At 41.5% G+C, this 13,089-nt stretch overlaps 1 protein-coding gene across 1 annotated transcript in view; it reads left to right on the top strand.

Moving 5' to 3' along the window:
- Positions 1-13,089, top strand: part of LOC128684124 (uncharacterized) — a 130,394-nt gene that overhangs the window by 62,865 nt on the left and 54,440 nt on the right. Inside the window, exon 5 of the mRNA XM_070089932.1 lies at positions 8,428-8,642. Coding sequence (XP_069946033.1) covers positions 8,428-8,642 — 215 coding nt within the window. The remainder of the gene's footprint in view (positions 1-8,427; positions 8,643-13,089) is intronic.

The following is a 13,089-nucleotide window of genomic DNA, read 5'->3' as shown; positions in this document are numbered from 1 at the left end:
CCATTGCTCCTTGCAGTCCAGTGTTGCAGAGTGTATTTTAATAAGAGACAGTACATCTCTTACTTTAGCAGGACAATTAAGGAAAATCCTGCTCCCACTTCGTTACCATAGTAAAGATAGTGGACATTGTTGTCTATGCTTAAGACAGCAAGAATCAAACCTTCTGCTTTGCTTCATCGAGGAAGTGGCAAGGAAGCAAAAAGAACTAGGTCATCTTTTTTTTTGTGCAAGTGGCAGTGACGGTATGGGGCGCTGTGGCGTCTTCAGATTACTTTTGACTCTACTGAGAGTGACACTGACGCCAGGATAACCAACAAAAAACAACGATCTGTGCGTTAGTGTGAACAAAGTGTCTCATAAAACACAATAAACACTTAAGAGAAGTGTGATCAGCTTCTTCAGTGATAACATTGTGAACAATAAAGACAAATCTTGTGGAACATAGTGTACCAGTGTGCGTTTCCTATACAATGGAAGACGTGGACATCCAAGGACACTTCAGCTTCTATCAAGTCACCGATACCTGTCGAAGGTGTGAAGAACACCATAACTCACGCTACAAGAGCAAGGTATGTTATGAATTTCTTGTAGAATGGGGGACTGCGCAGTTCTTGAGTCGCAAGGAGTTTGTAATCAACCTATAGTCGACAGTAAGGTGTGGACTTTTGAGTCCAAACAAGTAAGTTGTCAGCCATCAGTGAATGAAATGCTGACATAACACCCCCTAGGGGTAATTTATAATCTTACAAATTATATTTCTTAACAGCCCATTGTGAGATGGTTTCGACAGCTTCTAGACCTCGTCTGCAGGGGCGGCTGTGCAGGCGATGAGTTGTCTTTAAGTTAAGTGTTCACTGTTTAAACTTAGCTGGTAATGCCATTTCTCAACATAATTGGTCGTGCTCGAACCGGATAAAGGCCACACTGTGGTCCAGATATGTTGTACTACAGTGTACAAATAACCTACGAACCAAGGTCCTTTGAAAAAAGCTGTAAAACTAGTGTTTTACAATATAAACCAGTATAAATGAGTCCCTCCAGACTCAATCACAGAGAATGGGCAGCCAAAAGAAAACGGGCGCTCACCCAGCGTTCACCCAAAGAAAACGGGAGCTGGGTGACTCACTCAACAAGAAAACAGGGGATGGAACCCTCCAACCACTGCTCCAATCTCGAAAATCGCTGACTTCGACAACAACAACCCAAGTGATGTTCAGTTTGTCTGAGTGTATATACACAGTGTTTATAATGTTTATAGACAGAAATTAAGAGACAAGATTGTGTTAAAGTTTGTTTCTTATAGATATACCTATTATATTAAAGGAACTTATATATAAAGTGTAAGCTTTCAAATATATATTAACAGTGACATTTATATATGTGTAAGTAATATTCATGTGTGATTTACAGTTATACAGTGACATTTATAGTGTATAGTGAATGAAGTGCATAACATCGTTATTTACGATTAATCATCGTTGTCAGGCTGACACAGCAAACTCAAGCCATAAACACCAGCCATATGTACCGTGTACCCTTCATGGTCATTGACCCTGAGGTTAAGCTTAGTGGGTCAGTAGTGTCTGACTCGATTATTGCTGACTTAAGCATAACAAAAACTCAGCTGTTTATAGCAGTACAGTGTTTTTTAAACACTCTAAGTGTGGTGCTAGAATTTTCAATATACCATTAAAATGGCTTGTTTGAAAACTCAGTTTCAGTCTTTACAGACTAAGATTACACAATTAGAAAATCTAATTTCAGTCTGTATAGGATTAACTCAAGATACAAACATAGATTTTGATGATCTTGAGGTTAAATTCGAATTATTTACACAACGTCTGGAAATAATTAATTCAGACTATACACATTATGAAAATAAATTTCCTGAATCAGACCCATCTGAGGATGAAATTAAAAATGTTTTGGATACTTTTAGTAACCAACAATTAAGGTGGACAGGAGTACAGGCTATCTGCCACAAAACTCTGTCACAGAGACCTACTGTAACTAGTGGTCAAACACCTGTTACACCTGTAACAACAACAAGTGTCCCATTACCAAGCTTACCTAAATTGTCATTACCTATTTTCCAAGGTCATAATTATGAAGAATTCATTAGTGGTTTTCAATCCATTGTAAATTCACGAACTGACATAGATGAGATTGCTAAGTTCAATTACCTTAAATGTCTTGTGAAGGGAGAACCCAATGAATTGATTAAGTCATTTCCGGTGGTTAAAGGCAATTATCAAACAGCCTTACGTGTCTTAGCAGACAATTACTTCGATGCTGACAAGGCTAGAGTTAGACATTCAGTCTTAATATCAAGCTTGAAGCCACCCAAACATTGTTTTTCAGACTTACAGGCATTTAGAATCACATTAGACAATAGTCTCAGATCTCTGGGTGCTAAATATGACCTAAGACAACGTGATTGGTTTATCAGTGGTATTGTACAAGATAAGTTGTCACCACAAACTATTGAACGATTAAATATTATGTTCAATAAACGCTATTTCACTTGTGAGGAAATTAGCAATGGTTTACAAACAATAGTTTCATGCATGCAAGCAACGAGACAAGATGAAAAATCCACAAATCCAGTGGATAACAAACCTTCAACTCAGTATAAAAAGAGTATACCTACTCCCATTAAACCACATAATGGGAAATCCCATATAGGCATTTATCAAGCTGTGAATACAACAGACGGTAAACAGACTATCACACATAAACGTACTCCAAAATGTGTACTTTGTGATGTAACACATTGGGCACAGCATTGTAGTCAATACACATCAATGGAGGCACGTAAACAACGTGTTCATCAGCTGAAAAGGTGCATCAAGTGTTTAGGTGAACACAATGGAGGTAAATGCTCACTGAAGAAGTGTTTTAAATGCAAGGGTATGCATCATACAGCATTATGCCCAAATACTTTTGCTGAACAGCAGAAGACTTCCACAGAATCAGGAAGTCAACAAGCAACAGCATTAAATGTGAGATATAAGTTTAAAGCAACTGCTCTCCCGATAGCTCGAGTTGAGTTATCTAATAAATTACACAAAACCAATGTGCTAACACTATTTGATCAAGGCTCACAAAGGTCCTTCATAAGAAGAACAGTGTTGCAGAAACTGAATAAACAACCCTATGCCAAAATACAGTTAGATATAGCTGTTTTTTTCCACAATTCTGGTAAACAGACATATGACCTAGCCAGAATCACTGTTGGTCTAGGAAACAGGAAAAAGACGGTAGAAACTATGGTAGTAGATGATTTGCCTAAGTCTGTGCAGATCCAGGGATTAAAAGAAACAGTTGCAGCACTGAAAGCAGCTAAGGTCAAGTTAGCCTGTCCTGACATACAGACGGACACTATTAGTCCAATTGATTTAATCATTGGAAGTGATTATTATCACTGTTTTGTGCAAAATATAGTAAGTAAACATGATGTTCACTTGCTGAAAACAGCAGGAGGCCACATGATATGTGGTCCCATTCCCTCTCAAAGTGGGAAAGAAGCTGATATTGATTCAGTGGAAAATGTACTAGTTATGAGAATAACCGCTGATCATGTACCACAGCAAAAATTGTCATTACTGGAAGAAATAAATGAACCAGTTGATAAGTTGTGGGATTTAGATGCGATAGGTATTGATGTAAATAAACCAAGCCCACAAGAGTCTCAGACTTATAACCAATATTTGGACACTGTCAAATATAAAGATGGACAGTATTGGGTTAGGTTACCATGGAAATTAAATCCACCACATCTACCTAGCAATTATCGCATGGCTTTCGGACAGATGAAAGCACAAATACATGAGCTCAGGAAGAATCCAGAGCTACTGACTGTCTATGATAATATCATACAAGAACAGTTGGACAATAAATTCATTGAGGAAATAGTCGAAGACAAGTTGAAGACAGACGCTCATTATCTCCCGCACCATGGAGTCAGAAAAGATTCTGAAACCACTCCACTACGTGTTGTATATAATTGCAGCGCACGTGCAAAGAAAGATGTAGCAATTCTTAATGACTGTCTGATGACCGGACCCTCACTAACTGAGAAGCTTGGAGACGTGCTTATGAAATTTCACACAAACCCATATGCCTACACGGCTGATATTTCCAAAGCTTTCTTAAGAGTAGGACTACAAGAAATAGATAGAGATTATACTTGATTCTTGTGGCCTGAAAATCCACATGATCCTCAAAGTCCTGTGAAAACTTATCGTTTCAAATCAATATTATTTGGTGCAACATCCTCTCCATTCTTACTAGAAGCTACTCTAAATACACATTTGAAGAAATCTGAAAGTCCCTTCAAAGAAATCTTAAAGAAAAGTTTCTATGTGGACAATCTTCAAGGTACTGTGAATAAAGAGGAGGATTTGAAATCCTTATACAGAGAAGCTAACAAGGAGATGAAAGAAGCAAATATGCCTCTAAGGGTGTGGAATACAAATTCAAAGCAATTAAGGGAACTTATCAAAGAAGATTTCGTTGAAACTGAAATTCTTGATTGCAACAATGTGCTGAGACTAAATTGGAACACACAGGAAGATACTTTGAGTCTCAAAAGGATAAACAATAAATCATGCAGTACACTCACTAAACGTAGTTTACTGTCAGAGGTATCACAATGTTTTGATCCTCTAGGACTCGTCTCACCAATTACCATAAAGGGTAAAATGCTTATGCAAGATACATGGAAGCTCAAAATTGGATGGGATGAAAAATTGCCTCTAGAAATGAGTCAAGCATGGGATGAAATATCCAAGGAGTTTAAACAACTTCATCAAATTAAATTTCCCAGACAAATAGGTCAAGAGGGAAACAAGTACACATTGCATGTGTTCTGTGATGCGTCAACCAGAGGTTATGGCACTGTAGCTTACATGAGTAATGCTGAAGGAAGTACACTAATTACTTCAAAGGCCAGGGTAGCACCCTTGAAGGTCAGAACTGTACCACAATTGGAACTGACAGCACTCTATGTAGGTACAAAATTAGCTGTCTATCTCAACAAAGTACTTGATCATCTCACTATTGAGAAAACCGTGATCTGGAGTGATAATGAGGCAGTTCTCCAGTGGTTAAGAAATAATAAGAGTAAGTTGGTCTATGTACAGAACAGAGTAGCAGAAATAAAAGAGATGCAGAGAGATTATCTCTTTCTCCACGTCTCTACCCAAGAGAATCCAGCTGACATGTTGTCACGTGGTGTCCCACTCAAGAAATTTGTGGATAATAAATTATGGCTCCACGGACCGAACTGGCTCTCTATTGAGAATAACTGGCCTCAGCAAAAAGCTCACATTATGCCAGAAGAAACAGGATGCTTGAACACAGCAGAAATAATCTGTGTAAATAGTGCAGACACAACAGAAACAGTCATTGATGGATCTAAATACTAATCTTTGGGTAAACTCTTAAGAGTTGCAGCTCTTGTCTTTAAATTCATTAAAGGAATAAAACCTGATTATGAATGTCTTGAACCCATTAAATACTGGGTGAAACTAATAAAGAAAGATGTTTTCTGTACAGAATATAAATTTCTAGAAACACAAGATAAATCCCCAAAGAAACCTGTTATGATTAATTCTTTAGGGCTTTATCTCGACTCGGAAAAGATTATAAGATGTCGAGGAAGAATTCATAATTCTTCACTACCTAAAGAAGCCATACATCCATTATTGATCCCTAAGAATCATTGGCTAACAAAACTGATCGTTCAAAACGCCCTCAGTAACGTGTTACATGGTGGGTTAGCTGACACACTTTGTCATATACGACAATCCTACTGGATACCTCAAGGTCGACAAAGTGTGAAAAAACAAATAAAGGACTGTATTACTTGTCGTCACTACGATATGTGAGTATGTCAGTATCCAGGTCCGCCTCCATATCCCTCTGAAAGTGTTTGTCATGTCACACCATTTGAGGTGACAGGTGACAGGTGACCAATAATTTTAACCAAAACAATTGACAAAGTTCCCATCAAGGTGTACATCTGTTTGTTCACTTGTGCTACAACTAGAGCAGTACATCTAGAAGTAGCCACTGACATGTCTGCTGAAACCTTTATCAAATTATTCAGAAGGTTTGCATCCAGAAGGGCGTGTCCCAGACTGATGATTTCAGATAATGCAACGAACTTTGTTGCTGGTGTTGCTTATATAAGCAAGATCTTTGATCAACCAGAAGTACAACAGATGCTGAATCAACGCAGTTGTCGTTGGAGATACATTCCTCCTAAATCTCCATGGCACGGCGGATTTTATGAAAGAATGATCGGCATTGTAAAACGTTGTTTAAGGAAGACTCTTCACCGTCAGAGAATAGACTTAGAAGAATTCCGTACAGTTGTGACTGAAATAGAAAATAGTGTCAACAACAGACCTCTACCTTATGTTACCGATGATCTGGACAATTTAGAAGTGTTAAGTCCATCTCATATACTCCATGACAGAAGGCTCGAACCTGTTCCTCCCATGAATGATAAAGAAATAACAGAGGATCCTACTTATTTCGAACCTGAGCAACTCAGACGTAAATTCAAACACCTTAATAAAATGACTGAATGTTGGGAGAAAATTTGGCGAGAAGACTATCTCACCTCATTGAGAGAAAACGTCTATGGAGCTGATGTTCCTGAAAATCATAAGTCCTTAAGACCTGGTGACATAGTGATTATTGACAATGATGGTCCTGATGTTTTGAGCGAAGGTGTAGTGAATAAACAGACAATAAATAAATTAGTGCCATTAGAATTACACATTGTTTAAAAGAAAATTAGTGATTCTCCAGAAACCACACAGACTAAAGCTGTTCAGAAAAGACACACAGCAGTGGTGGCGAGTGAGAAAATCAAATTAATGTTAAGTGATGAATACTTTACCTGCAGTGAACCTCCACCGCCCCCCAGTGTGGAGAAATTTTCTCCAGGAGGGGGTATCAACCCCTTTCAGCCCTGAAGAGAGGGGGTTTAGTGAGGGAGGGGGTTTGAAAAGGGAAGGAGTTTAGGGAGGAAGGGAAAATGGTTTAGTAAGGTAGGGGTAGAGGGTGAGAGGGGGTTTAGTGGAGAGGGGGATTAGTGAGGGAGGGGGTTTTATGAGGGAGAGGGTTTAGTGAAGGAGGGAGTTTAGGGAGGGAAGGAGTTTAGTGAGGGAGGTGGTTGAGGGAAGGGGTTTAGAGAGGGAGGGGGTTTGCTTAGGGAGGGAAGGGGTTTAGTGAGGGAGGGGGTTTAGGGAGGGAATGGGTTTAGTGAGAGAGGGGGCTTAGTGAGGGAGGGGCTTTAGGAAGAGAAGTGGTTTAGTGAGAGTGGCGGTTGAGGGAAAGGGTTTAGGGAGGGGGGGGTTGAGTGAGGGAGTTGGTTTAATGAGGGAAGGAGTTTAGGAGGGAGGGGTTTAGCGAGGGATTGACTTTAGGAAGGAAAGGGGTTTAGTGAGAGAGGTGGTTGAGGGAAGGGGTTTAGATTGGGAGGGGGTTTACTTAGGGAGGGTAGGGGTTTAGTGAGGGAGGGGGTTTGAAAAGGGAAGGAGTTTAGGGAGGGAGGGAAGATGGTTTAGTAAGGGAGGGGTATAGGGTGAGAGGGGGTTTAGTGGAGAGGGGGGTTTAGTGAGGGAAGGGGTTTAGTGAGGGAGGTGGTTTAGGGAAGGAAGGGGTTTATGGAGTGAAAGAATTTAAGGTGGGAGGCGGTTTAGTAGGGGAGGGGGTTAGGGAGGGGGGTATAGGAAGAGAGGATGTTTAGGGAGGGAGGGGGTTTAGTTAGGAAGGGAGCTTACAGAAGGAGGGGGTTTAGAGAAGAATAGGGCTTAGGAGGAGAAGGGGTTTAGGGAAGGAGGGGGTTTTGTGAAGGAGTGGGTTTGAGGAGGAAGGGGGTTTGGCGAGGGAGGGGGTTTAAGGAAGGAGGGGGATTGTGGAGGGAGGGGGTTTGAGAAGGGAAGGGGTTTGAGGAGGGAGGGGGTTTGAGGAGGGAGGGGGTTTGAGGAGGGAGGGGGTTTGAGGAGGGAGGGGGGTTGAGGAAGGAGGGGGTTTGAGGAGGGAGGGGGGGTTGATGAGGAAGGGGGGTTGCTCCCTCCCTCCTTCCCTCCCTTCTTCCTTCCTATCTACCTTGCTCCCTCCCTTCTTCCTTCCTATCTACCTTGCTCCCTCCTTCCTTCCTATCTACCTTGCTCCCTTGATCGTTACATTTCTATGTCCCTTTTCCTCTTTCTCCCCATTATCTCTCTTTTTTTACACCTTCATCCCTTTCTTTCTTTTATTCCTCTCTTATTATCACTTTCTTTTACTCCTGTTTTCCCCGGTCCTCTCTTCCTCATCCATCCCTTCATTCCTCTTCCCAATCATCTTACTTTCCCCCTCTTCATCTCTTAATTCCCCTTCCCCTTTTCCTTACGTTTTCTCCCTCAGGTGGTGCACCTGACGTACACGTCACGTCTTGAGGAAGGCGTCGAGGACTACAGTAAGACGGAGATCTTGCCCCGGGAGGAGGCAGAGGACGAGGTGTTTCACGGGTTGTGTCAGGGTAACCAAGACGCCCTCAGGGTTGGCTACAGGGGTCAGTGCTTCACTCACCCTCCTAACCCCGTCGACGTCAGCGAGGCTTTGTGGTCACTCCTGGGCAGGTGAGGCGAACTTGGGGCAGGGAAAGGGAGAGATGAGGAAAAAGAAAGAGGCTTTGTAGGGAAGAGGAGGAGGGGTAAAAATAAGCACATCTGGTGACAAAGGGGAGACAGAGGGGGAACTGGTAGACTTCTTGGTAAAAAGGAGGAAGGGTTACAAATGGGTTTACAATGGCTCACCGTAGGTACTCGTGGCTCATTTAATGACGTCCTCACCTAACACGCTGAGGGGATAGGAAATCGCTCCCCGGCATAGGTGAAAAGTTGGTCATGTTTCCTTACTCTCTCCAGGTAAACACTTGCTACCCCTGTTAACTTAGCAGTAAGTAGGTAACTGGGTATTAGTCGACCATTTTGGGTCGCAACCTGGGGAAGAAGATTAAAGGACCCAATAGAAATAAGACAGATAGTCCCCGATGACGTACTAACTATCGGGTTATCCTGGGTTAAAAATTCGAACAAAATCTTAAGTTTAATCTTATCTTAACAGTAAAAATAAAAAAAGAAAATCGGAGTCATTTACAGTGAAAGATTCTGTTCCCTTATCTGCACGGAGTTGCTGAACACCACAAATGAGGTAGTTGAAGTTCTATCAATAAAGATCGAGAACCAAAACCTAGTCATTGTGGTTGTATACAAGCCACCAGATGCAACCTCCCAACAGTTCAAGGAACAGCTACTGAAAATCGATTACTGTTTGGAAAACTTTCCAGCTCCATCCCCAAACATCTTACTGCTTGGTGATTTCAACCTAAGGCATACAAAATGGAAAAATGTAGCAAATAATGTTATAGCTGAAACAATCCCCGGAGGTAGCGCAGATGAAAGGTCACACACACATGAGCTACTAAGTCTCTGCGAAAAACACACCTTAAGCCAGCAGATAGTGGAGCCAACAAGACTAGAAAACACACTTGACCTTATCTTCACAAATAATGAGGACCTGATAAGAGACATAAGAATATCAAAAACAACTAATTCTGATCACAATCTAATCGAAGTCCAGACGTACATGCATAGGGGTCCTGAACAACAGAATGCATGTACCTGTGAAGGTGTCTTCACAAAATACAATTTCAACAACAAGAACATCAACTGGGACCAGGTAAACCATGTCCTAAACGAAACATGTTGGGAAGATGTCTTAAATGACATGGACCCAAACCAGTGCCTTGAAAGGATCAACTTCCTGGTAGCCGAAGCATGTTCTAGGCATATTCCCCTAAGAAAGAAGAAGAGCAGGAGTAAACTGGAGAGAAAAAGACGCTCCCTCTACAGAAGACGACGAAGAGTCACTGAGCTCCTCAGGAGTGCTAGAATATCTGATACACGAAAGGAGGCGCTGACCAGGGAAGTGGAAACTATCGAACTTAAGCTAAATGACTCTTACAGGAACCAGGAGAGGCAGGAGGAGCTTAAAGCTATTAGTGAAATTGAAAAAAATTCCAAATATTTCTTTTCATATGCCAAAAACAAGGCAAATACCACATCTAGTATCGGGCCCTTACTCAGACAGGATGGGACTTACACAGACGACAACAAGGAAATGAGTGAAATATTGAAATCCCAGTACGACTCTGTGTTTAGTGAACCACTAATCGGTCTGAGGATCGACGACCCAAATGATTTCTTCATGAATGAGCCTCAAAACTCCATAAATGTATGCCAGATTTCCGACATTACCCTAACTCCGATAGATTTCGAAAAAGCCATTGACAACATGCCTATGCACTCAGCCCCGGGCCCAGACTCGTGGAACTCTGTTTTCATTAAGAACTGCAAGAAACCCCTCTCGCGTGCCCTAAGTACACTATGGAGGAAGAGCTTGGACATGGGTGAGATTCCACAGTCACTTAAAACAACGGATATAGCCCCGCTCCATAAAGGTGGCAGCAAAGCATTAGCTAAGAACTATAGACCAATAGCTCTGACGTCCCACATCATAAAAATCTTTGAAAGAGTGCTAAGAAGCAGGATTGCAAATCACCTGGATTCCCAAAATCTGCACAATCCAGGGCAACATGGGTTCAGGGCAGGTCGCTCCTGCCTCTCACAACTACTGGATCACTATGACATGGTCTTGGATGCACTGGAAGAAAATCAGAATGCAGATGTAATATACACAGACTTTGCAAAAGCATTTGACAAATGCGATCATGGCGTAATAGCCCATAAAATACGTGCTAAAGGAATAACTGGGAAAGTGGGGAGATGGATCTTCAACTTCCTAACAAATCGAACACAAAGAGTAGTGGTCAACAGAGTTAAATCGGAGGCTGCCATAGTGAAGAGCTCTGTTCCACAAGGCACAGTACTCGCCCCCATCTTATTCCTTATCCTCATATCAGACATAAACAGAGATATACACCACAGCACCGTATCATCCTTTGCGGATGATACTAGGATCTGCATGAGGCTGTCATCTGCTGAGGACGCGGTTAACCTCCAAGAAGATATAAACAAAGTTTTCCAGTGGGCAACGGTAAACAATATGATGTTCAATGAGGACAAATTCCAACTACTCCGTTATGGAAAACTGGAGGAGATAATAACTAGAACAGAGTATACTACTGACTCCGGCCATACAATAGAGCGGAAAAATAATGTAAGGGACCTGGGAGTAGTAATGTCTGAGGATCTCACTTTCAAGGATCACAACAGTGCCACGATCGCACGTGCAAAGAAAATGATAGGATGGATAATGAGAACTTTCAAAACGAGAGATGCCAAGCCCATGATGATCCTTTTCAAATCACTTGTTCTCTCTAGGCTGGAATACTGCTGTACATTAACATCTCCATACAAAGCAGGTGAAATCGCAGATCTAGAGAGTGTACAGAGATCCTTTACTGCACGTATAAGTTCTGTCAAGCACCTTAACTACTGGGAACGCTTGGAAGCACTTGACTTGTACTCGTTGGAACGCAGGAGGGAGAGATATATCATAATCTACACTTGGAAAATCTTGGAAGGAATGGTCCCAAATCTGCACACAGAAATCACTCCCTACGAAAGTAAAAGACTGGGCAGGCGATGCAAAATGCCGCCAATAAAAAGTAGGGGCGCCATTGGTACACTAAGAGAAAACACCATAAGTGTCTGGGGCCCAAAACTGTTCAACAGCCTCCCATCAAGCATTAGGGGAATTGCCAATAAACCCCTGGCTGCCTTCAAGAGAGAGCTGGACAGATACCTAAAGTCAGTGCCGGATCAGCCGGGCTGTGGCTCGTACGTCGGACTGCGTGCGGCCAGCAGTAACAGCCTAGTTGATCAGGCCCTGATCCATCGGGAGGCCTGGTCGTGGACCGGGCCGCGGGGGCGTTGATCCCCGGAATAACCTCCAGGTAACCTCCAGGTAACCTCTAGGTACAGTACTTGTGGAGAAATTTTCTCCAACAAGGGGTGGCAACCCCTCTGAAGGAGGCTTAGCCCCTTCTCTCTGTGTTCCCACCCTGGCAGTGCAGGTGTGGGCTAAAGGGGTCATGACCTCCTCTTCTACCCATTAGCAGAGATGAAGCAAGATCTTACGTCTTGCAACACAGCATCATCACAACATCCATATATCTCAGCATGTGTTTCGTACTTGTATGTATTTCATCACTTCGATAATACTACCATGCTAGTAACTTCGTTATTAGCTAAAACGAAGCTACTGGATCATTGTACTATTATCCTATTCATCCCTCATCACATGTTTGTGTTATCTGATTATTAAAGAAATGAGTATATGTATTCATGTCTGGTTATGAGCTCATTTATACATAAAAGTACATAATTATCATTGTACAGTTCAAGGGTATGTCTGGTTAGTGACGTCACAAGTTGATGCCAAATGTTAAGTATATCAGGTGACCCAACGTGACCTGTGGTTCACGGGGGATTGTCTGGGCAGTGACTCTTGACTACACTGACGGAGCTTCTGTACTCTGGTAGAAGACGTCATAGCAGTGCCTACGCTATGAAGCTTTAGAGGCTTGTACATAGCCCATACTTGTGTATAAGGAGTAAACTGTACTCATTCAGCTTGGACTCAGTCTACTGTGTATGTCTGAAATTCTCTTGAGAAAGTAATATTCCCAGTGTATTACGTCTTTGAAAAGACTCTTACGTGGTACTATATCTGTGTTACTGGAATCTGTGTATTGTAATGTCTTACTTATTTCCATATTTATTTATGATTCACTAAAGCAGATTGTCTAGTATATGAAAGTAATGTCTTGTATTGCTTAAATCTCAAAGAAACCCAAATAGTGCATTTTTAGATTATATATATATATATATATATATATATATATATATATATATATATATATATATATATATATATATATATATATATATATATATATATATATATATGCAATAAGATCACAGTAAACAGGTGATTTCAGAATATGCAAAACTACCACTCTGAAAGAATAGAGAAATTCCAAGCGCTTTCGTGACTACT

This window comes from Cherax quadricarinatus, chromosome 3, assembly GCF_038502225.1.
Source record: "Cherax quadricarinatus isolate ZL_2023a chromosome 3, ASM3850222v1, whole genome shotgun sequence".
Taxonomy (NCBI): domain Eukaryota; kingdom Metazoa; phylum Arthropoda; class Malacostraca; order Decapoda; family Parastacidae; genus Cherax; species Cherax quadricarinatus.
The sequence above is the reverse complement of the archived record's forward strand: the minus strand, read 5'-3'. Positions and strand labels throughout refer to the sequence as shown.